This window comes from Urtica dioica, chromosome 2, assembly GCF_054948205.1.
Source record: "Urtica dioica subsp. dioica isolate 48M chromosome 2, U.dioica_male_clone48M_v1_H2, whole genome shotgun sequence".
In the NCBI taxonomy this organism is placed as follows: Eukaryota; Viridiplantae; Streptophyta; class Magnoliopsida; order Rosales; family Urticaceae; genus Urtica; species Urtica dioica.
The window spans coordinates 51,601,616-51,623,019 of record NC_142757.1 but is presented as its reverse complement, the minus strand read 5'-3'; the positions used below and the strand labels follow the sequence as shown (position 1 = coordinate 51,623,019).

At 36.6% G+C, this 21,404-nt stretch overlaps 3 protein-coding genes across 4 annotated transcripts; 2 read left to right on the top strand and 1 right to left on the bottom strand.

The window, feature by feature from the left end:
- Positions 1-428: 428 nt before the first annotated feature.
- On the top strand, positions 429-4,338 carry LOC149405447 (serine/threonine-protein kinase WNK8-like). 2 transcript variants are annotated; one of them, XM_089607188.1, is made up of 7 exons: positions 429-1,182; positions 1,844-1,881; positions 1,984-2,211; positions 2,309-2,529; positions 2,599-2,756; positions 2,855-3,263; positions 3,568-4,338. In XM_089607188.1, the coding sequence occupies exons 1-7, from the start codon at positions 1,105-1,107 to the stop codon at positions 4,218-4,220; spliced, it is 1,785 nt and encodes a 594-aa protein (XP_089463314.1). In that variant the 5' UTR covers positions 429-1,104; the 3' UTR covers positions 4,221-4,338. The 2 variants fall into 2 exon arrangements, with proteins under 2 accessions (XP_089463314.1, XP_089463315.1); XM_089607189.1 differs by lacking the exon at positions 1,844-1,881 and having other exon boundaries at positions 430-1,182.
- A 1,423-nt stretch (positions 4,339-5,761) lies between these two features.
- On the top strand, positions 5,762-9,339 carry LOC149405446 (WD repeat-containing protein YMR102C-like). The gene is made up of 7 exons (XM_089607186.1): positions 5,762-7,060; positions 7,146-7,236; positions 7,359-7,516; positions 7,638-7,689; positions 7,800-7,879; positions 7,954-8,047; positions 8,268-9,339. The coding sequence occupies exons 1-7, from the start codon at positions 6,149-6,151 to the stop codon at positions 8,834-8,836; spliced, it is 1,956 nt and encodes a 651-aa protein (XP_089463312.1). The 5' UTR covers positions 5,762-6,148; the 3' UTR covers positions 8,837-9,339.
- A 7,062-nt stretch (positions 9,340-16,401) lies between these two features.
- Positions 16,402-21,404, bottom strand: LOC149405445 (copper ion binding / methyltransferase). Its single transcript, XM_089607187.1, has 12 exons — positions 21,194-21,404; positions 20,833-21,104; positions 19,892-19,965; positions 19,678-19,772; positions 19,056-19,153; positions 18,814-18,897; positions 18,491-18,571; positions 18,300-18,383; positions 18,084-18,179; positions 17,499-17,578; positions 17,279-17,367; positions 16,402-17,193 (listed from the first exon to the last, which is right to left on the bottom strand). The coding sequence occupies exons 1-12, from the start codon at positions 21,327-21,329 to the stop codon at positions 16,598-16,600; spliced, it is 1,785 nt and encodes a 594-aa protein (XP_089463313.1). The 5' UTR covers positions 21,330-21,404; the 3' UTR covers positions 16,402-16,597.

The window sequence follows — 21,404 nt, the reverse complement described above, 5'->3', positions numbered from 1 at the left end:
TAAATCACTAAACTCATCTGAACACGCGAATCGGTTTAGGCTCTTAGACATATTTACTTCAAAATATTGAAATCTTCTAAATCAAAGCAGGTAAAGTGATATGTGGAAGCACGTGATGTTTAAGGGCCTAAACCGATTCGCGTGTTCAAATGAGTTTAGTGATCTAAATGGGTATGTGGGTTTGTGGATTACGGGCCCTTAGATTACTACTCACGTGGAAGCACGTGATGTTTACTAGTAATCTAAAATAAAAGCAGGTAAAGTGATATGTGGACGCACGCTAAGCTAGGCGTAGGAAAAGAACAAATTTGATAATATAATCTGTTAAAAAAATATATATAATATTTATAAATAAAAAACCAATTTAAAAAAATAAAAAATCAATTAATCCTTTTTTTAAAAAGAAGAAAAATAGGATAAGATAACGAACACCAATATACATATATTGGTGTGTATATATTTTTCTTTTATTGAGTTTTTTCGGAGTCCGGAAAAATCAAACTGAATTTTGTCATTCTGATCCAACAGCACCGAGAAACCCTCCGATTCTTCATCGCAATCGCTCAATCATAACCTAACCCTAACAAACCAATCATTCAATCGATCTGCTCATCGATTTTTTAAGCATCCGAAATCTCTCTCTTTTCTTCTTTTTCCCCTCTTCGATCGTTCTTCTTCTTCGTTTTTTGGGATTGTTTTGTGGTTTCATCGATTTTAGGGTTTACCAAATTGGGATTTTTCTTTATCCACCAAAAGATGCAAGGAGAGCCATGGCTCGGCTTGGGATAGATCGTAGAAATTCGATTCGCGCCGCCATTAGAGACTCCGGTATGGGATTTGGATTGTTCGGGTTGTGTTTTTTCGGATGCCGTTTCCGCGTTCGATCGGCGTTCGATTCCTATTCCGTTGCTTGCGAGGCATTCTCTGAACAGTCGAGTCTTCGTAATTACGTTCCGATGTCAATCGCTTACGAGTCCGAAGTTCTTTAATAGCGTTTTCTTTTCGCGGTTTGGTGTGGTTGTGGTCGAGTGAGGATTTTTCTTTTCTTTTGGGGATTCTTTTTGTTTTTTGTTTTTTTTGTTTTCTGTTCGTCGTGGTTCCGCCATGAATTCGTGTACAGATAATTCGAACTCCGGTGATTGCGTGGTTGTGGAGCGAGATCCAGCTGGGCGGTTTTTGAGGGTACGAAATTCTGATCCTTTGTTTGATTTTGTATTTGTTTTGTTTTCTGTGATGGTGGTAATGTGTAACATAATTTAGCTTTCTAGTGTAAGTGTTTTGAGTTATATGGATTAAATTTATAAACGTTTAGCTCTGTAGCATAAAAACTTGTAGGTAAAAACTGTTTGAACATCTGGAGATTAAAAACTTTAATTCTGATTGCAATTTTATATTTGCTTTTGTTGATGATGCTAAAACTATTAGGCTGTTTTTTTCCCTGTTGATTTGAAGCCTTACATTCACAAGTTTGTAGCTTTGATGGGATTTTTTATTTTTTTTTAATGAGCTTATATTGTTTGATTAATTTATGGTTTGAGGAAATTTTGAGCCGGTGATCTATTGTCTCTTTAGTAGAAAACAATTTATGTTAAATTGAACATCAGAAGATTTAAACTATTTTATTCTGAATCCATAATTGGATGTAAGGGCATATTAACAGGAGAGATAGCTTTTGTTTCTATTTTTACTTTTCGTTTGTGTTTTTTTCTTTAGAAAGATTTAATTTTTGGGTGATATTTTTCCCCCCTGTTAATTGGATGCCCTTACATTCACATGTTTGTCCCTTTTTTTTTTCTCTCTCTCTCTCTCTAATGTGCGCTTATATTGTTTGATGAATTTACAGTTTGACGAAATTCTGGGTCAGGGTGCATTCAAGACAGTGTATGTAGTTAATTAAATTGTAAATTAGTTGTTTGATGCTCTCTTGATCAACCTTTCCTTTCAACTAATTTTGGAATTTATCATATTTGTTTTGTACTTTAGGTATAAGGGTTTCGATGAAGTTGAGGGAACAGAAATAGCTTGGAACCAAGTGAGCGTCGAGGCATTATTGCAGTCTCCGCAGCAGCTAGAGAGACTTTATTCGGAGGTCCATCTCTTGAAGTCGCTCGATCACAACAATATCATCAAATACGTTCACTCTTGGGTAGATGAAAAGACCAAGACTATTAACCTGATAACCGAGTTGTTCACATCCGGAAGTTTGAGGAAGTGAGTATATTTTTTTCTTGAAGTTCGTGTATTTTTTACTATATATATGGTTTTATATTGTATTTCATTAAAAAAAAAATAATTCAAATGGATCTAGGTATCGGATGAAGCATAAGCATGTCGATATGAAAGCCATCAAGAACTGGGCGAGACAGATTCTTCGAGGATTACACTTTTTGCACACCCAAAACCCTTGTATTATTCACAGAGATCTCAAGTGTGACAACATATTTGTCAACGGACATACCGGGGAAGTGAAAATCGGGGATCTCGGGCTGGCAATCGTAATGCAGCAACCTGTTGCTCATAGTGTAATTGGTAATACTCTTAATACGTCTACCGAGTTATTTCTGGTTCATAAAGTTCTAATCCCTCTCTTCTGTACAGGAACTCCTGAATTTATGGCCCCCGAGCTTTATGACGAGGAATATAACGAACTTGTTGACATATATTCGTTTGGGATGTGCATTTTGGAAATGGTGACTTTGGAATACCCTTATTCCGAATGCAGAAACGCGGCCCAAATTTTCAAGAAGGTTTCGTCGGTAAGTTACTATTACCTCACTCTGCTTTAAAGTTTAAATCTTGTGCTAAATATATATATACATAGATTTAATTTTTTTCTTTTTTGTCTCTGTTACAGGGCATAAAGCCAGCTTCGCTGCAAAAAGTAGATGATCCCGAAATCAGGCAATTCATTGAGAAGTGCATAGTTCCCGCCTCTGAAAGGTGTTCTGCGAGTGATCTTTTGAAAGATCCGTTTCTCGCAGCGGAAAATCTCAATGGTTACGCCAGCTCGCCAATGAGAAATATCGTCCCCAGATTAATCGGCCCCTCTTCTTCACAACCTCCCTCTCACGCGATGGACGTAGACTCTTCTAACAGCAAAAAACCCTCTGATGTCGACTCTTGTTACGAACAAGCTGTCGATTCTCTCGGTGGGACAGGCCCAGAACTCTGGAGACGCACCGAGGATAATATATTCTGCTTGAAAGGAGTTAAAGACGATGAAAGCACAATCTCATTGGAGTTGATTATTACTGACTCTTCTGGTGAGTAAATTCGGCGACTAGTATCTTGTCTAGTTATTTATTTTACTTTTATTGTTTTTTTTTTTTGTTAGCCTAACTAGTACTGGAACTATTGATCTTATAGATTTTAGCTCCTCTAAGGTACTAACACAAATAATGACAAATGGATTTTCAAAACTTTTTTATTTTATTTTTTTTTTATTTTTTTTTTTTAAGTTGAAGTGTTATTTTGCTTGTGGGGACTACTATTTGCGCAAAAAAATCTTTTAAGGGCTTTTATGCACTAGAAAAAAAGTTTGACTCTTGTTTCATGATTCTTCATTAGGTCGGAAAAGAAACATTCATTTTGCGTTCTATCTGAACCTCGATACCGCGATCTCGATCGTAGAGGAGATGGTCGAGCCGCTCGATCTCACGACAGAGGACGTGACAGTCATTTCCGAGCTGATCGACGACTTGCTCATCAAGCTCGTGCCCGACTGGAAATCGTCATTCGGAACCCTAACGAGCTCCTTCGGAGATTGCTCTTCCATGCGACCGACCAACGAAAACTCGCCGAGTTCAGACGAGGATTACGACTCCTCGGTCTTGTATATATCGGCAGATTGCGACTCGATAGACCCGTCCGAGTTGGGCGCTTTGGAATCATCGTATTACAGCCTCGATAGATTCATGAAAGAGAACGACTCTTGTCGCGTTGAAGAAAAAGCGGAAGAAGGAGGAGCGAAACTCGAGACTGAGAACTCTGCGATCTCGTTTAACTTCTCGTTGTCGGATTTGTCGAGATCGTTTAGCTTTTCGAGCATACAATCCTCGTCCACCGGGGATTTCTGTTCGCAGGACGACTTGAAGCTTGAGCTCGAAGCAATCGATACTCAGTATCATCAGTGTTGCTCTCAGCTCTTGAGCATGAGAGAACAAGCCATCGAGTCTGCCAAGAAGAAGTGGATGATGAAGAAAAAAATTCCTGTTGCTTAGATTCATTTATTATTTTTTAAATTTACTTTTTTTTTTTTTTCTTTTTAGGGTTGCAATTTTTTATTTTTTTTTGTCATTTACATAAATCATTGTGGGCACAAATCTTTGGCAATTTTTTTTTTTTTTTTTAAATAATTTTCTTTGTGGATTTTAATCCGAACACTCATAATCATAGGAAAAGAATTGCTATACTGTTTATAGGGTGAATTTCAACATTATTCTAAAGATATTTATAGGCAAATAAATCTTCTGTGGCACATTTATTAGGAGCAAACAATAACCTCGAGATGTAGAGAAAAAGAGCAATCAGATGTGGTATTCTTATTTAAATGTAAAATAAATGCAATGGAGAAAAAACAAAAGCTTTGATTTGACAAGAAGGTTGAGGAGAGCGTTTGGTGTTGGAGACTTGGAGCTATAATGAAAGTTGACCGACCACTTTGAAATAAAATATGTTTTTTAATCGGAAAAAATAAAATAGGTTTGTGGTCATTGCTCATTGCATATATGACATATATATATATATATATATATATATATATATATGTTAATTAATATAAATTAAGAAAATGAACATTAATCTGATAAATTTTTAGTTTTACTTTTATTTCGTATAACATTACTACACTAGTTGATACACAAATATGGTTATATTCGTTCAATAAAGAGTCCATAGAACCAAACATTATAATGTTTGACAAGGTCAAGAATTTATACACAAAAATGGATAAATTGCATTTTTTTTTTCTTATTGTTATTTGTTAATTATATTTATTGTTATATTTACACCTTAATTTTCTTTTAATTATATTTTTTTTATCTAATGTGTTCTGAGTAAAGCTGACCATATGAAACCCGAGAAATGGGATCCCCTGGTCCCGTCCCATATTTTGCGGGAAATGGGATTCTCGGAACCGTAAAAAATGGTACCGGGAAATCCCGGAACCATTTTTCACGGTACCGGGAATTCCCGGTACCATATTTCCCGGTTCCGGGATTCCCATATTTCCCGTTTGTATTTTTTTTCATTTTATTTTAATCATGAATGCATTGAAAAATAAATAAAAATTCATATATTTTCAATTAAAAATACAATTTTAAAAAATATGGTACTAAATGGTGCTAAACGGGGATCCCGGTTCCGTCCCATTTCCCGGATGGTTCTGGGACAAAAGTCCCGGTACCATATTTCCTAATATGGTTTTTTCCCATTTTCCATATGGTACCAAAAATACGGGAAATGGGATCCCGCGGGATCTCATATGACCACCTTTAGTTCTGAGTTTTAATTCTGGCTCCCGCTAGGTGTAATTTTTTTAATATTTATTTGTTTGTTTAAATTACTCCCGTGGCTCTTTGGCTGTCAGGTTCGTGGCATACTTTTCAGCTAGTTATCTTATTAATCCTCTAATTACTTTTTCAATGTCATTTTAGCGGTTCACACTAAGAGTTCTCGTGTACCAGCAAATCCAATTAATATATTATTATTATCAACATAGCAAAACACGCTAAAAATTACAAAGAAAGCGAGTTTTCAAGTCATAACAGCCAACAATCCCCACTTTTCAGTCCTCTTCTTTCTTTCCTGTGACTCACTCTTCCCACGCCTTTATTTATTTATATATTATTATTAATTAATTATATTTTCTTTTCTTCCTTGTTCTTCTACTATTCCTTGCCGAGAGCGAGGATATTGGAGAAGGTGAAAATCCCTATGCGAGGTTTGTTTGGTTCCCTAAATTCTTCTTCTTGTTTATCTAACTTGTCGTCAAAATATTGTCGATCGAGTTTTGATTTCATTTCATTTACTCTCAAGTTGCTAATTTAACTCCACACCAAAAAAAAAAAAAAAAAATTCGAGTTCTTGAAATGCAATTTGGTCTTTTTCGGAGATCTCACGGGATAAGATAAAAAGGAAAAAAAAAATAATGAAGAGTTCGTGCTGTAATCGAGAAGATGAATTCTACGACGCTCGCGAAGAACTTTCTTCATCGGCGTCCGATTGGGATTCAGACCATTCCGATGATCGCAATTCGATCGTCTCCGGTAGGTTAAGGTACGATGCCTGGACCGAGAAATTCGGCTCTGTTCTAGAGCGCCGTAGGAAATTCTTGAAATGGATGGGTTTAGCAACGAATTCCGGTTCGGAATCCGGTTCCGACTCCGATTCCGACTTGATCGCGACGAAAAGCACATCCGAAATCGAATTGGACGAGGAGAGAGCCACGGAATCCAGCGGCGCTGTTCTGAGGAATTCAAGCTCCGCAGAATCGATCTCGTCGTCATCGTCCTCGTCGGTCGTCATCGAATCCCTGGAGAGTTTCGCGCGTAAAATCGGGGATTTTGATCGGACGGTCCGCGATCACTGCGGTCCGCCGTCTCGTCGCTTCATCGATCCGATACAGCGAGCCAAGAGAGGTTGGCTGAGGAAACTAGGCATCAACGGAGATTCCTCTCCGGACGAGGATAGCGCAAAGAGCAAAGTTCCGGTGTATCCGTACAAGAAAAGGACGAAGGAACTTTCTTCGCTGCACGCGGAGCAGGAGATCCGGGCCCACGAGGGGTGGATTTCGACGATGAAGTTCAGCCACGACGGGCGGTACTTGGCCAGCGCCGGCGAGGACGGCGTCGTTAGGGTTTGGGAGGTCAACGAGAGGGAGAGCGAGAGAGCGAGGCTCGCCGGCGACGAGTGCTTCGCAGTCGATCGAACGTCGTTGAAGAGGTCGAACTCTGCGTGTGTGGTTTACCCTCGCAAGGCGTTCAACATACTCGACAAGCCTCTCCACGAGTTTCAAGGGCACGTCGGAGAGGTCTTTGATCTCTCGTGGTCCACAAAAGGGGTTAGTCATCTGATCAGATCAGATCATATCGTATCGTATCATATCATTACGTTGATTTAAGTTGTTATTTCTGTCTGTTTTGCAGTTTCTTCTCTCGTCGTCAATCGATAAGACCGTTCGTCTGTGGCAAGTTGGGTGTGATGATTGCCTTCGAGTCTTTCTTCACAACAATTATGGTAAGTTTTCTGTCGGTTGATTTCTTCAAATTCAATTTTTTTTTTTTTTTTTTTTTTTTTTTTTTTTTTTTTTTTTTCTTTCTAATTTTTCGGGTGGTAATGAATGATATGTTTTGTGGCAGTGACATGTGTTGATTTCAACCCGGTGGACGACAATCATTTCATCAGCGGTTCAATAGATGGGAAAGTCCGAATATGGGAAGTCCAACGCTGCCGTGTCATTGATTACATCGATGTTCGAGAAATCGTCACAGCTGTGTCGTATCGCCCCGACGGAAAGGTATCGTCATTATTATTATTTAAAAAAAAAAAACATTTCAAAATGGTAAACAAGTTCAATGAATTTCCTTGTTCTACTGACAGCATTTTTCTTTTTCTTTTTTCGCTAATATTATTTGCAGGGAGGGATTGTAGGTTCAATGATCGGCACTTGTCTTTTCTACAATATCGTCGGTAAGTCAATGCCTTTAAACTACACAAAATCATGCGTGGTTACTATTTTTGCATCACAAATCACGCGTGGTCATTTTTGTTGCTTCAATGTTGATTTTATTTATTTTTAGATGACCGTCTGCAATTGGATGCTCAAATTTGCTTACCGGGTAAAAAGAAGTCATCGGGCAGGAGAATAACTGGCTTCAAGGTAGTTTGATTTTAATAAATATTATATAACTAAAAGCTTATTTCGCCAAATACTGATAATTAGGGTCTTTTCAGTTCACCCCAGATGACCCGGGCAAAGTAATGATCACTTCTGCCGATTCGTTAGTCCGCATAGTCTCTGGGAACAATGTCATCTTCAAATTTAAGGGTATGTATTACGTACCCAAATTCATGACCCGAGTCTTTTGATGGACAAACGTCTTGAGCAAAATAGCCAAGATTTCACATTTTATAGTACCTTAGTCACTTTATTCACATTTTTTGAATCTTAAGTATATCTATTTCGCAAAACCTAGCTTCAAATAGCTAGACCGCCGTTCGATATTCTGCTTTGTTGATACGACATTAATTTCATTTCCGTGGTTTAGGACTAAAAAACGCAGGTAGCCACGCATCTGCATCGTTCACCCCGGACGGGAAACACATTGTATCAGCGACCGAAGATTCGAGCGTCTACATCTGGAACTACAACAACGCCCAGGAAAGAACCACTTCTTCTTCTTCTTTTTTACGGAAGAAGAAGAGCATATGGGCTTCCGAGAGCTTCCCGTCTCGGAACGCCTCAATCGCGATCCCTTGGTGCGGCCCGAAAGCCGCCGGAGATTCCGTCCCGTCCGCGGAATCGCAGATCGTCCCCGAACAACAACGACACAGAGGATCGGGGCTCGGCTCGTCCTCTTCGCCGGAGTGCTTCTCTCTGGCGGGCTTCCTCGACTCGTTGCCGAGAGTGGCCGCCACCTGGCCCGAAGAGAAGCTCGCCGCCAGCTCATCGAGCCCGACCGCGACGAGGTCGTCGTCGAAGTTCAAGTTCTTGCGGAGCGCTCTTCAGACAATGTCTTCCGGGTCTCCTCACATGTGGGGCCTCGTGATTGTGACCGCCGGTTGGGACGGTCGCATAAGAACCTTTCTCAATCACGGCCTGCCTCTTCGCCTCTAAACAAAGAAATCGGTTAGTCTTTTCGGTTATTAAAGTGCTATTTATGTGAGAAGTCTTGGTCAAACTCGGGTGTCTAATTTTGACTGCATATTCCCAGTTATACAGAAAAGCCAGAATTGGCTTTTCGGGATTGCATGTTTTTTTCTCTTCTATGCATTGGTTTTCATGGTTAAAAGTTGAAACCAGTGCATGTATTGAAGAGGAAGAGGTCAATATTGATAATATTCATTGATTTTTTTTTTTCTCAAAAGGACTGTCGGCCGAAAATTAGGTCAAACGTTTCATGTGGCTCTGGTCCCTTGTGTTTATAATTTGTGTGCATAATAGAGTTCATCTGTGGGGGCTTCTTCTTTTTAGCCATTATATTTATATACATGTACACACACACACACACACACACACACACACACATACACAAGTTGTAATTTTGGTTGAAATTTCAAGATATATGAAAGCTCATTTATGTAAGAAAGGGATTGTATAGCTGCTCTATTTTACTTGAAGTTCAGCTCTTCTCTTTAATGAAAAATGAATACAGCATTCATTTTATGGTTGTACTGTTTGTCCTTAATCTATATATATGTATACGAATTCTATTTAGGCGTTTTGTTACAAGTAAATTGTATGATGTAATAATCATTAAATTGAGAAAACGAGTCTTATGTCAAAAATGAAGAGAAAGATAACATGTGGTGTGGGGTTGCAGTTGGTATTTTCTTCTTTCTGTTGCAGAGAACCATTTTGCTGAAAATGAAATCAATTGGTTATATGAGCATCATGACTAGTGATGAGAGTACTTTGTCTTTCAAGAATGTCAATAATTCGTCGGTGGTCCATCTTTCATCGAAATTGAATTGAGTTTTCAATAATATCCTTAGTGTGTTGTGTCCATCTTAAAAAAAAAAAAAAAAAAAAAAAAAAAAAAAAAAAAAAAAAAAAAAAAAAATCAATCAATCAATGCTATATACTGAATATGTGGAGTACATGAAGTTTTTATGTTTGGTCGTACTCGGATTCTTTTTCTCGCCACTATTGGGACCCTTTCCATGACAATTCTTACCTCCGATTATATATTGTTATTCAAATCTAACTATGCACGAGATATTTTTATTTTGTATCATCTCTCTCTCTCTCTCTCTCTCTCTCTCTCTCTCTCTCTCGCGTTGATTTGCGTACAAGGCACCACTCGTGATAAAAAAAAAATAACTGATATTTTCTAATTTCCTCACCAAGAATCTATCTATGTTAAAATGACGAGTAAATTATTTATTTAACCAGCAAGAACCCATCTATACGTCAACATTGCAAATAATTAAATTTAAGTTGATAAATTCTAAATCAGAATCCATTACTATTTTGTAAACTTTAATCATATTATAACTAGTAACCCTTATAACTATTATTAGTTTCTAATATGAGTAGAAAAAAATAGCTATATATCGTTAGAAGAAGAAATAATAATATAATGAATGTACTAAAAAGGCAAAAGACAGCGTGACACACCTAGGCGGGTGGGTCTCATGACTCTCATCATTATTACAATGAGATTCCCACCACTATTGTATCGAGTGAATCAATATTATAAATTTCTAAACATGTATCCATACCAAGATTTTAAATACCGTTAGAGATCAGATATCGATGATCCGATTTATTGAGATATTCGTTACCGACGAAGATTTTATAGATATTTGAAATATCGTTATCGACATACCGATCAGAGTTTCACTGAGATATCGACGGATATTATACAAAATGATATATATATATATATATATATATATATATATATACATATTTCAAAATCAAAATCTTAACATATGTTAATTCTTATTTATTTTTCAAATTATATTAATGTTCTTCATATTCATATTTGGGTTCCTACAATTTATATGTTTCTTTTCTTTTTTAGTACGAGACTTGATCTGAAATTATTACACATAATGACAAGTGTACTATTGATGCTTTCTGTCAACAATAATTCAAAATTAAAAGTAAAATTAGTAAATATATTTTGTAATAATTTTAAAAATAAAAATAAGATTAATAAGAATTGAACAAAATTTTACCAAATTTGAACTATTTGACTCACAAAATTTGTAAAAAAAATTGTACTATATTTTAAAACTACAAGTTACATTACAGATATCATACCGACTCTTCAAAAGCTTAAATATTAATATAGGCTAGATATAGCTAGAAGTTGCTTATATTTAAAACCTTGATCTATTCTCATTAATACTACTTGTGTAGATCTCGACGCAAGATTAAGATTAATTACTTGAAACATCTCACTATCATATTTAGTATCAAGAATAGAATATCAATACTAGGACCTTCAATTTACTATGAACCATCAATTTTAGTTGCCGTCCAACAATGATTTATGAATGATGAAACATGTAACATAGATAGGCGTGTAAGATAAGATATTTGACCGTTGAAAACAAGGAACGGCCGGTAAAAACGAGAAGAAAGGTAGTTGAGCTTTGTTCCCTATGAGGCCTAATAATGCTTGGTGAGTATTATAATCAAGAAAATCAGAGTAAAAGAAAGAGAAGAAGAAAAATAATATATAAACATGATATGAAAACTGATTTGACACACTATTTTGTCTTTGTTTTCCTTCTTGGAATGTTTGACTCCAATTCGGGTATTATTGCGCATAGGAGACCGTACAATTTTATATTTTATTTGAAGATAATCACATATCCTCGATTCCTCTCTACATTTTATACTTAATATATAAATATCCCAACAGGAGGGAGACTTGAGATTCTCTTTGTGCCCAAAAGTCTGTAGGTTTTTTTTTTTTTTTTTTTTTTTTTTGCTCAGAAAGACTTTGTAGCTTGTAGCTTGTACTTTGTAGTCGGAGAATTCAGAAAATCATATATATTTGGAGATAATGAGAAGACCCCATTTGAATAGAACCACTCGGAATCCCAAAGAAGCTGGTAAGTAATCCTACAGTTTTTTCCGTCTTTTTTTTTTCAAACATTGTTTGTAATTATGGCCATAAATGTCACTTTTGCAACATTTAATTTTACTTGACGTGTAACGCAAAACTATACATTATTACAATTATTATGTGCTTTAGAAAATTAGTATTGCATGCTTTCAGAGGTGTTAATCCATTTAAATAGTTCTTTCGATAGTTCCTTATCCTATTTGAATCATAAAAGAAAAAAGTAAATGAATGAAGTCTTTAGACAAACAAACATGAAGATGAAATAAAAATAAACTATTTAGTAGAATGTGTTGCAAAATATGATTTGAAGACTCCTTATATCCTCTTTTAAATTTGTCAAACTAGTAATATTATTTGGATGGACTAAGTTATTAGCCATAGAAATCGATTTTGCAAAGCAATGTAAGCCTCATTTTTTATTTTCATTGTTCTTTTATTAATTAATGTATACCATGAAATTGAATATTAGCCATTTCATAAAAAAAAAAATTTATATCTTTATAAATACGCCAATTGAAAATTTAGTTCTATGTTCCGAAAAGTATTATTTTTCTAAAACAAAAAGTGATGGAAAAGTCACAATAAGGGTCAATTTTATGACCATTTATCCTTGTTTCCTGATTAAAACTTCTTTCAACTAGTGCAGTTGATAATGTAAAATTATAATCTCGTTTAAATTTGTGAAAACGTATAGGTGAACTGAGATGTGGCATAATTAGCTGTGGGCTAAAATGGAAGAACAATATGAGAGCAGACATGACATTCACAGCTGAAGAAGAAGATCTGATAATAAGGCTTCATTCCCTTCTCGGAGACCGTTGGTCTCTCATTTCCCGAAGAATTCCCGGCCGATGCGTCGATGAAATAAGAATCCATTGGAATTCACATCTCAGCAAAAGAAAAGACACACTTAGACTTTGCAGTGCACGCAAAAAGACTTGCAAAAAAGAGCTACAGTCTTCAGAGAGTACAAAGGTCGAGTACTCAAACATTGATGGGTTTCAAAAACAAGATGTGTGTCTCTATTGGCTCGAGTCTGAGCTTGAAGATGGTCATGGTGGTGAAGAGTCTGTGCCTTTTAATGAAGCTTGTGGCTCTGAAGCTCTGCTTGATGAGATCTATAAAGAGTATCAGAAACTTCTATGATGAATCTGAAAAATAACTGCTGTATATTGTTTTAGCGTTGGGAAAATAGTAGAATCACACAATGGTTACAAAGTTTCATTATTGTTACTTGTTATTAGGAATAGGTCGGAGTTTTATTTTGGCTTATTAGGTTTACCTGGGTTTTATTTAGGTTATGCTAAATTATATGGCTTAAGTTATTTTATCCACCTTATTAAATTTTTACTTGTTATTAGGGTTTGAGTTATTTAAAGGAAAATTGACATGAATAATCCTTCAATGTTTTTTAGTTTTACCAGAAAATGAAAGATAATTATTTATCTAAACGTAAACTGTTTTATGACGAACTCGTCATAAAATGCTGTATTTTATGATGGGTTTTGCATAAAAAAAATATTAATTTTGAAGAAAAAAAGTTTTCAACAGTTTGGTAAAGCATTTTGTTTAGTATTATTCATGTCCACCTTCCTTATTTAAACAGTTATAAGGGCTCATCTCACTAGTATGTGTAGCTGTTGGCGTACTTAAAGAGCCTAATGAATGAGAAATATGGTACTAGAGAGTCAACCAAAAGAAAAATAATTCTTCACTTATTTAGAAATATAAAGCTAAATGAAAGGTGTGATTAGAAAAGTGTGTTGAGGTGTGGAGCCTAATCGATCGGCTATAACAACTGAAGACCTTACGCCGATGATTCGCGGATCGGCTTGTCTATTATCCTTAGCTTTTCCCTATAAATATTATGTGCACCGATATGTGTTTCAAAGCGCAAGAGAGATTGTAAACACATTTTTTTTCCCGATTTTGGGTATCAGTGACAACCTGCAACGGCAAGAGTGGACGTAGCTTTCACAGTGAAAGCGAACCACTTTAAATCTATGTGTCTTTGTTCTTCGTGTTTGTGTGATTCGTTTTCTGGTTTTAGGTCGGGTTTGGGACTCAAATCCTAACAAAGTGATGAGGGACAACTAAGAAGAAAATATTGGAGAATAACAATCACAAAGAAAGTATTGTTAAAAGCTCGTGACGGCGAGCTCTGGAATTTTGAAGAAAGTGTGAGGGCAATAATGGAAGCCATTAATCAAAAGAAATATGCTAAAAATGTAACCGAGTGAGATAGTAGCACAAATTTAGGACTATGTAGCTAGAGCATAAACAATCCCACATCACATGGAAAACACTTTGTGCTCGACGCAACGTTTTGCTTCAGGCCGTGACTGAGAAACAAGCCGCTTTGATGATTAACAAACATGAATTAGCATGGAATTGCGGAGGATTACCACCAAGAGTTTCAATCCCTCTTGGCTTACACGGTGTGGGGGCGCCAAGATCAACAGGTGTAATTCTTCATAACAACGCTAATAGATTCGTTACAATGCAGTGTAGAGCTACAATAACTCGTGTAATTGGGCATCTCCATGAATCTAGCCGGAACAGTTGAGCGAAAGCACACGGACATGGAAGCATGAGGTCTACATATCGACAGGTGCACCACCACCAGACCAGAGTATAAGGACAAACCAAGCCATCACTTTAAGCAGGTCTCAACCTCAAGAGTAGAGATGGTCGAGCGAAGAGCTAAATGTTTGTTGTCAACTACGAAGAAATCTACATTGTGGGATGTCGTTGTAGCGGTTGTTTTGCGTAAAAATTCAAATGGAGACGAACGAAGATGAAGCGGAACAAGGAAACCTATTTAGAGTTTGAGCATGAAGACAAGTTCAAAGAGGAGGTGAGTAATGTAATAGACGTTTATTTTAAGCTTATTATTTATTGACGATGTGTTATTTCAATTTATTTAGGTTATGCAATTTATTTAGAGACGACTAAGAAGAAAATAGAGTAGAAGAGAAACCGGATAAGGAAAAAGAAAAATAGGGAATGAATTATTCTCAAGCTCTTTGGCACATGACGAGATTCGTTGCCCGACATTGTATAATAAAACATTAATAATGATATTCTTAGCACTATATCATTACGATTTTTTGAAACCTCATGATGTCTTCTAATACTAAAGTTTATTTTTAGTGAAGAGCTCTAAACTATTATGCAATTGATATTTACGTACTTAAATTAATTTTACATCAATTATTATCCTCAAAACTATTGATTTCGAACAATTTCGTTTTTTTAATAAATAAAACAGATGTTTTCAATGAAATTCAACACGTAAGCAACTTAAAATACTATTTATAAATTTGAATAACTTGTTCATAGATGTATCACTAAAACAAAATCCAAAATTGTTAAAATTAACTAGTTATGTAGATAAGATATGATGCCTCACAAAATCGGTAATGACGGCAAAAGTCCCTAAAGTTTCCAGAAACAATTAAGTTAGTCCTTATTCATTTTTTTACGGTAAAAATCCTTAATGTTTAGTTTTCCTAATTACATAGATCCCTAACCCCATTTTGGCGTTAATATGTAACGATGTTAGGTCAAAAACGTTAATTTTGACTGAAAACATATTTTAAGTCAGAAATTAAACAAATAAAAGAAATAAAAACAAATCAAACAAATAAAAACAGAAACCTGTTGCCGGGACCGATATTGCCTCTCTTTTTGAGGACGCTAGAATAAGAGATGACCTTAACAGTGTTACGAGTAAAAGCTTGTTTAGGGAGGAGCTAGTGGCGTCTTTGGTGGAAAGTTGTTTCCAGTTATCTCTATAGTTACCCGAATAAAAGAACTCGGGTAAAGAGAACAGGGTCATCGGAGCTTTAGCTTACGGAACTGGCTATGGTGCGCTAAACTGGACCGAGCCTGCTCTTGAAGTGGTTGAAGTTTGCAGGCCTTCTGTCAAATGGGACTGTGATGGTCGAACGTATACCATAGACTGCTACTTGAAGCTGCTCGTTAGGTTGTGTCAAATCTATGATACGAGGGGAGGTGTGAAAAGAGTCAAGGACGGTGCTTCTCAATAACAAATCTTAAACGTGACAAGATTGCAAAACTTGCAACGTGAACTTGTGAAAGATTTACGTAAGGTATGGAAATTCTTTAGATGGTTATGCTCGGCCCTGTTTAATTGACTTATAAATCGTTCTGCCATTTGGCAGGTGAATACTCCAAGAATATGTGCTCGTGTTATTTGGGCTATTTCGGAGCACATAGATCTAGAAGGCTTAGATCCGGCTCCTTGCTGATGATCCTAAACTTCATTTGGCTGGTGACTTATAAATCCAGTCTCACCCAGGCAATATCGGTCTCGGCAATATGGCCTCTGTTTATTTCAAAACCTTTCATTTAATTTGTTTTTTTTTTTATTATTTGTTTAACTTTTGACTTAAAATATATTTTCAGTCAAAATTAACGTTTTTGACCTAACATCGTTACATATTAACGCCAAAATGAGGTTAGGGACCTACGGAATTAGGAAAACTAAACATTAATGACTTTTACCGTAAAAAAATAAATAAATAAATAAATAAAATAGAGACTAACTTAGCGTTTCTGGAAACTTTAGGGACTTTTGCCGCCATTTCCTCGTAAATAAAACATTTATCTCAAGCGAAACCCTTCGCAAAATAATAAATAAAATAAAGGCCTTCTTGTCCATGGTTGCATCATTGTTTTTCCTATTATTATTATTTTGCCAAGTCCACGGTTACATACATTATACATGGCAATGTAAAATTCGCAATATCATGTTATAAATAAATAAATCAATTGGGCCACAAGTCTCCCCACATGGATTTGCGAGCGTGGCGATGCAAAGTCGGGTTCTTCGACTTTGTCATTATTATTTGTTTATAAGCCCCCGATGTCGCTTCCGGGTTGGCCGACCGGCACACGTTCAGTATGACATGTCTTCCTCTGCAAATTGGTGAAAAGACGATCCTGCCCCAACCACCCCCTAAATTAGCTCTCGCTTCGCTGTCCTCATCGTCTTTTTGCTCGCCTCCGCTCTCATCATCACCGTCCTCGTCCATTTCCCTGTCCGAGGCATTGATAAGTTGGTTCCTTTCTTCTTCTTCTTCTTCTTCTTCTTCTTCTTCTTCTTCTTCATTTGCATCATCGGAATCATATGAAGCTTGATTGTTCTCTTCTTCTTCTTCTTCTTCTTCTTCTTCTTCTTCTTCTCTCTGATCTTCGATGTTTGTTGTGTCATTAGAGTCATAGGAAGCTTGGTTGGTCTCTTTGTCTTCTTCTTCTTCTTCTTCTTCTTCTTCTTCTTCTTCTCTCTCATTTTCGATGTTTGTTGTGTTATTAGAGTCATAGGAAGCTTGGTTGGTCTCTTCTTCTTCTTCAAAATCATCTTCTGGAAGAGGTAAAAAGAAACGAATATTTAGAGTTCGAACAATATTTCAAGAGAGGTAGAGTAAGCTATGGGGATATGGGATTACCGTGGTATATACCAAGACCCTCTTGCTTCAGTCTAGCCTTTTGCTCTTTTAAATTCTCGAAGTACATTGCGTCCAGAGGCCAAGTTTCCCTGAAGCATCAGAAGTGCGTCTCTCAAGTTACAGAATGTTGTGCAGTTGCAATATTCTAAAGAGGTGACTAATCCAATGACTAGTCTTGAAAGAATTTAAAAAAAAAGTAAATAAATAAATAAAAACTTACTTGGGACGTTGTCCTCTCCTGATGACAACGAAAGAAAATTTCTCGTCTTCAAAGCCACGTAAAGCCCTGCCATTGGAAGTCTGCAAAAAAAAAGGGAGGGAAAAGTCGTAAATGTTAATTTGATTTAGAGTTTCCATCGTTGTATACATTTTGAAAGACTAGAAAAAGAAAAATCCATCAGCTATACTTTGGCAGATCTACGAGTTTCTGATACAGCATTAAGGATTAGACCCAATTGCTCTTAGGCAATGAAAATTATCTTTCCATAAAAATCCTCGATGCTTGAATGTGTTTCTCCATTAAGTGGTCCGACCATTTGAAAAATTGATATATTATATAAGCTTTAAAATTAAATCGGTATGTTTGCAAATGGATATTTCTACTTCGCTAAATCCCCCCTTTGTAATTTATCTCGTTAAGTAGGAGCTTGAGCAAATTTTTATTAGTCTTTTACTTCAATTAGGACATCATATCTTAACGTCTCGGAAAGAAAAAAAAAACACACACACACACACACACACACACATTCTCTTCTACTTCATATGTATCTGTGTAAGCAATTAGAATTAATGACACAACTCAAACCTTGAATTGACGCTGAGTATTTGTCCTTTGCAACCGCTGAACAAAATGACAATATGTCCCAGTTCTCTCCAATGGGCACGCCCCATCATGAGAACACTGCATTAAGAGTCAATGGAATTCTTCATACATGAACTGAATAAGCTACATAGAGCCACTGGAAAAAAATAATTGGACCAGAAACAGAGAAAAGTACGTGTGTAACATTATTTTACTCACTGGAGCCACTATATGTGCGCCTTGACTTGGATCCGTCAAGTCCCGACAGTGCTCGTCTTTTTTTGCATTTAATTTATTCAATTTCTGAAAGATCACGAACAAAAGACTATAACAAGATAATAAGATCGCCATTTCAGAAGCAACGATATCTATCTATGCAAATCTTAAATAAATAAAAAGTGGAGATGTACCCTTTTCTCCATCCATAATATATGGGATCGCATCTGAGATATGGTTTTGAATCCTTGTGGAGTTCCCGGTTCAATCAAGACCTACAATTTGTTTTTGTGTTTTTTTTAGAGAAGGAAATAAAGAGCGGAGCTTGAAACCGTTAAGAGATGAGCGGCTTTAGTGTTTTCTTCCTCCATGTTACCCCATTTACGAAAATTCAAGTAACAAACATCCTTTACTTATATTAACTAGGCCAGCAAGGATTAACTTCTAGCTTCCATCAGTTGTTATGATGAAATTGTGGAAGTTTATAAAAAAAATTCTGAACCATTGATATACTTACCAAAATATCCTGTGTGAGTTGCCAGAGCTGGCGTACTGTAGTTATACGGTCCCTCGTAGATGGAATCTCTCCAATCACATAAGACTTCATCATCAAGCAACAAACATAGATCATTGATCAGTACCGCTGTTGGGGTTACAAATATCTACGGTGCATAATTTTCCGTACAATACTTGAATGTTGAAATCATGATGACACATGTACTCAAATGTAACAAACAGTGAACTTCATAAGCAACTCACCGCTATCACTATGTCATGTTTCCTTTCCGGCATTTTAAGTTTCTTACATAGGTTTTTAATGGAATCATAACTGTGAATAGTTGGTAAGTTCTTCAGACCTGAAATCAATAGCAAGTTACTATCAGAGGCTTGATTGATATCTCAACCAAATATTGTCACTATGATCTGCCTTTGTAATTAACAATTCTTGAAACAACAATGAAACAAACTGAGTTTGACTTGGAAGCGATGAAACTGAGCTATATTATGTATGAAGTAATTCACTCAAATCTGAGAAATAAAAAGTACAGAGCACTATGAGCAAAGTGACCATTCGAGAAGCTGAGTATCTCTCAAATAAGTATAGCTCAGTAAAAACAATTCTTTTTCCAATGATTCCTCTCACAGCCAAAGTCAATACCCTATAGCCTCACTCCCAACTCATATTCCTTGCCAACACAGCAAACAAAATAACTAATCCATCCCTCGTCTCTTTAGGCCTAACAAACGTACCCTGGTTTGTTTGTTAATACAGGGAAATCGGTTTCACTGGCTAATGCTCTCATATAAACTTGTGTATCAGCAAGCCTTTGTGGCGTAGTAACATTAATACGTCGAGTTAAAATCAAAGATAAATAAAGACCTTGTATTAAGCCCTGGCCTGCTCGCTGCATTGACTGGGATGGTTCTACGATGTTTACTTTCTTCAAAGACTTTGGCCAAAGCTCTCGCAATGCCCTGTGTCATGCATTTAATAATCGGGAAACTCATCAACTTTTGAATATAAAAGAAATGGTCAATAGGAAAATTTCAGAACTTGATTGATTGTAATAGCCACATAAAATAATGATCCTCACCAAAATGCTGAACCTGTACCAGCCCCGAAATCAAGCACGGTCGTTGGAGTAAAACCGGGCAGCCTTGTATGTAACTGTGTAGCAAACACAGCATGAACTTAATATTCCATATAAAAAAGGAAGACTGTAAAATATATATATATATATATATATATATATATATATATATATATATATATATATATTCTTGAATTCAGTTTTGCACATTTGACCAAAGTGAAAATTGAGGTTATGAAACACCTCATAAAAACCTCCACTGCACAGAAACAAACCAAGTTTTACGCTTCTCGACAAAATTACACTTCTATGAACCAGTCGATCGTCTCAAGAAAATAACATAAAAATGTTAATCTCCAAGTAACACTCTCCTCCATACAAAACACTACCACCTTCACTATAAAAGGTTCAGCTGTAGTGAAAGAGAGAATATGAAATCTGATTTTGTAACTGGTCACGGGTGCTGAAAATCCAATAAAATATAGGTGTGACACAGTACTCTCCAAAACCGATCCTAGCGCAGTAAAATGTTAGGACTTGGCGTGAAAGTTGCTAAATTGATCCCTATTTCACCCAATTCTAAGCCAAGAAAGCATCAGTCATCAATTAATAAAACTAAAAAATAAAATAAAAAATACTTGGTTCATTTCGACAATATGAGTAATAATGTCAATCAAATAAACAACACTTCAAATGCTGGACTTATCAACTAACAGAAATCATCACCGTCTAAGAGATTACAAAGTAGTTCATTTCAACAGTATGAAGAACAATGATTTTCAAACGATCAACACTCTAATCACTGAACTGATCAGCTATAAAAGAAATCATCGCCATAAAAAAAAAATTCCTTTCGACAGTATGAGGAACTATACCAATCAAACAATCAACACTCCATCAACTAGCATAAATCGTCACTATCAGAAAAAAAAAAAAAAATGTACCTCGGAGAGGACTCTGTAGCAGGCAGAGAAGACAGCGGGCATTCGAGAGGCGACATATGCGATGGTCTCATCGTCTCTGTAGATGAGGCCATTGTCGCCATAGGAGCTCTGGATCTTCCACCGCCGCGAGCTTTTACTCGTACGGCTCTGCGGATCCTCGATAAGCTGCCGTGAGGTCTCGGACGCTGCAATGAGGAGGTTTGTGGCTTTGATCTCGTTCAGCGACTGCGATAGCCTCAGCACCTTCTTTTTTACGTGACGATCCTCGTTATCTGCCAATTCGTGTAAATATATACACGTAAGTATACAGATATATAGATAATCTCTCAGTTAGGGCTAAAATGGATAGAGAGAGAGAAACCTCGGATGTATTTTTTGATGGCGCGGCGGAGGCGGACGGGGACGACGAAGCAGCCGATGGAGTGTTTGGCGGCGATGCGGAGAGTGTCGGCAGTGAAGAGTCTCTTCGTCGTCTCCGAAACGACTGAGTTCGCCATTTTCGGACGAGCCAAAGAGGAGAGAAGAATCTTTTATTGATTTATTTATTTTCCTGTGTTTCTCTGTTTTCTAGG

Coding starts and splice junctions, on each gene's coding strand:
- LOC149405447 (XM_089607188.1), top strand. CDS start 1,105: ATGAATTCGTGTACAGATAATTCGAACTCCGGTGATTGCGTGGTTGTG. Junction 2,212..2,308: donor ACATCCGGAAGTTTGAGGAA/GTGAGTATATTT, acceptor AAATGGATCTAG/GTATCGGATGAAGCATAAGC. Junction 2,757..2,854: donor TTTTCAAGAAGGTTTCGTCG/GTAAGTTACTAT, acceptor TCTCTGTTACAG/GGCATAAAGCCAGCTTCGCT.
- LOC149405446 (XM_089607186.1), top strand. CDS start 6,149: ATGAAGAGTTCGTGCTGTAATCGAGAAGATGAATTCTACGACGCTCGC. Junction 7,517..7,637: donor CGTATCGCCCCGACGGAAAG/GTATCGTCATTA, acceptor TATTATTTGCAG/GGAGGGATTGTAGGTTCAAT. Junction 7,880..7,953: donor GGAGAATAACTGGCTTCAAG/GTAGTTTGATTT, acceptor GGGTCTTTTCAG/TTCACCCCAGATGACCCGGG.
- LOC149405445 (XM_089607187.1), bottom strand. CDS start 21,329: ATGGCGAACTCAGTCGTTTCGGAGACGACGAAGAGACTCTTCACTGCC. Junction 19,966..20,832: donor GCTACAGAGTCCTCTCCGAG/GTACATTTTTTT, acceptor TTTGCTACACAG/TTACATACAAGGCTGCCCGG. Junction 18,572..18,813: donor AACTCACACAGGATATTTTG/GTAAGTATATCA, acceptor AACAAATTGTAG/GTCTTGATTGAACCGGGAAC.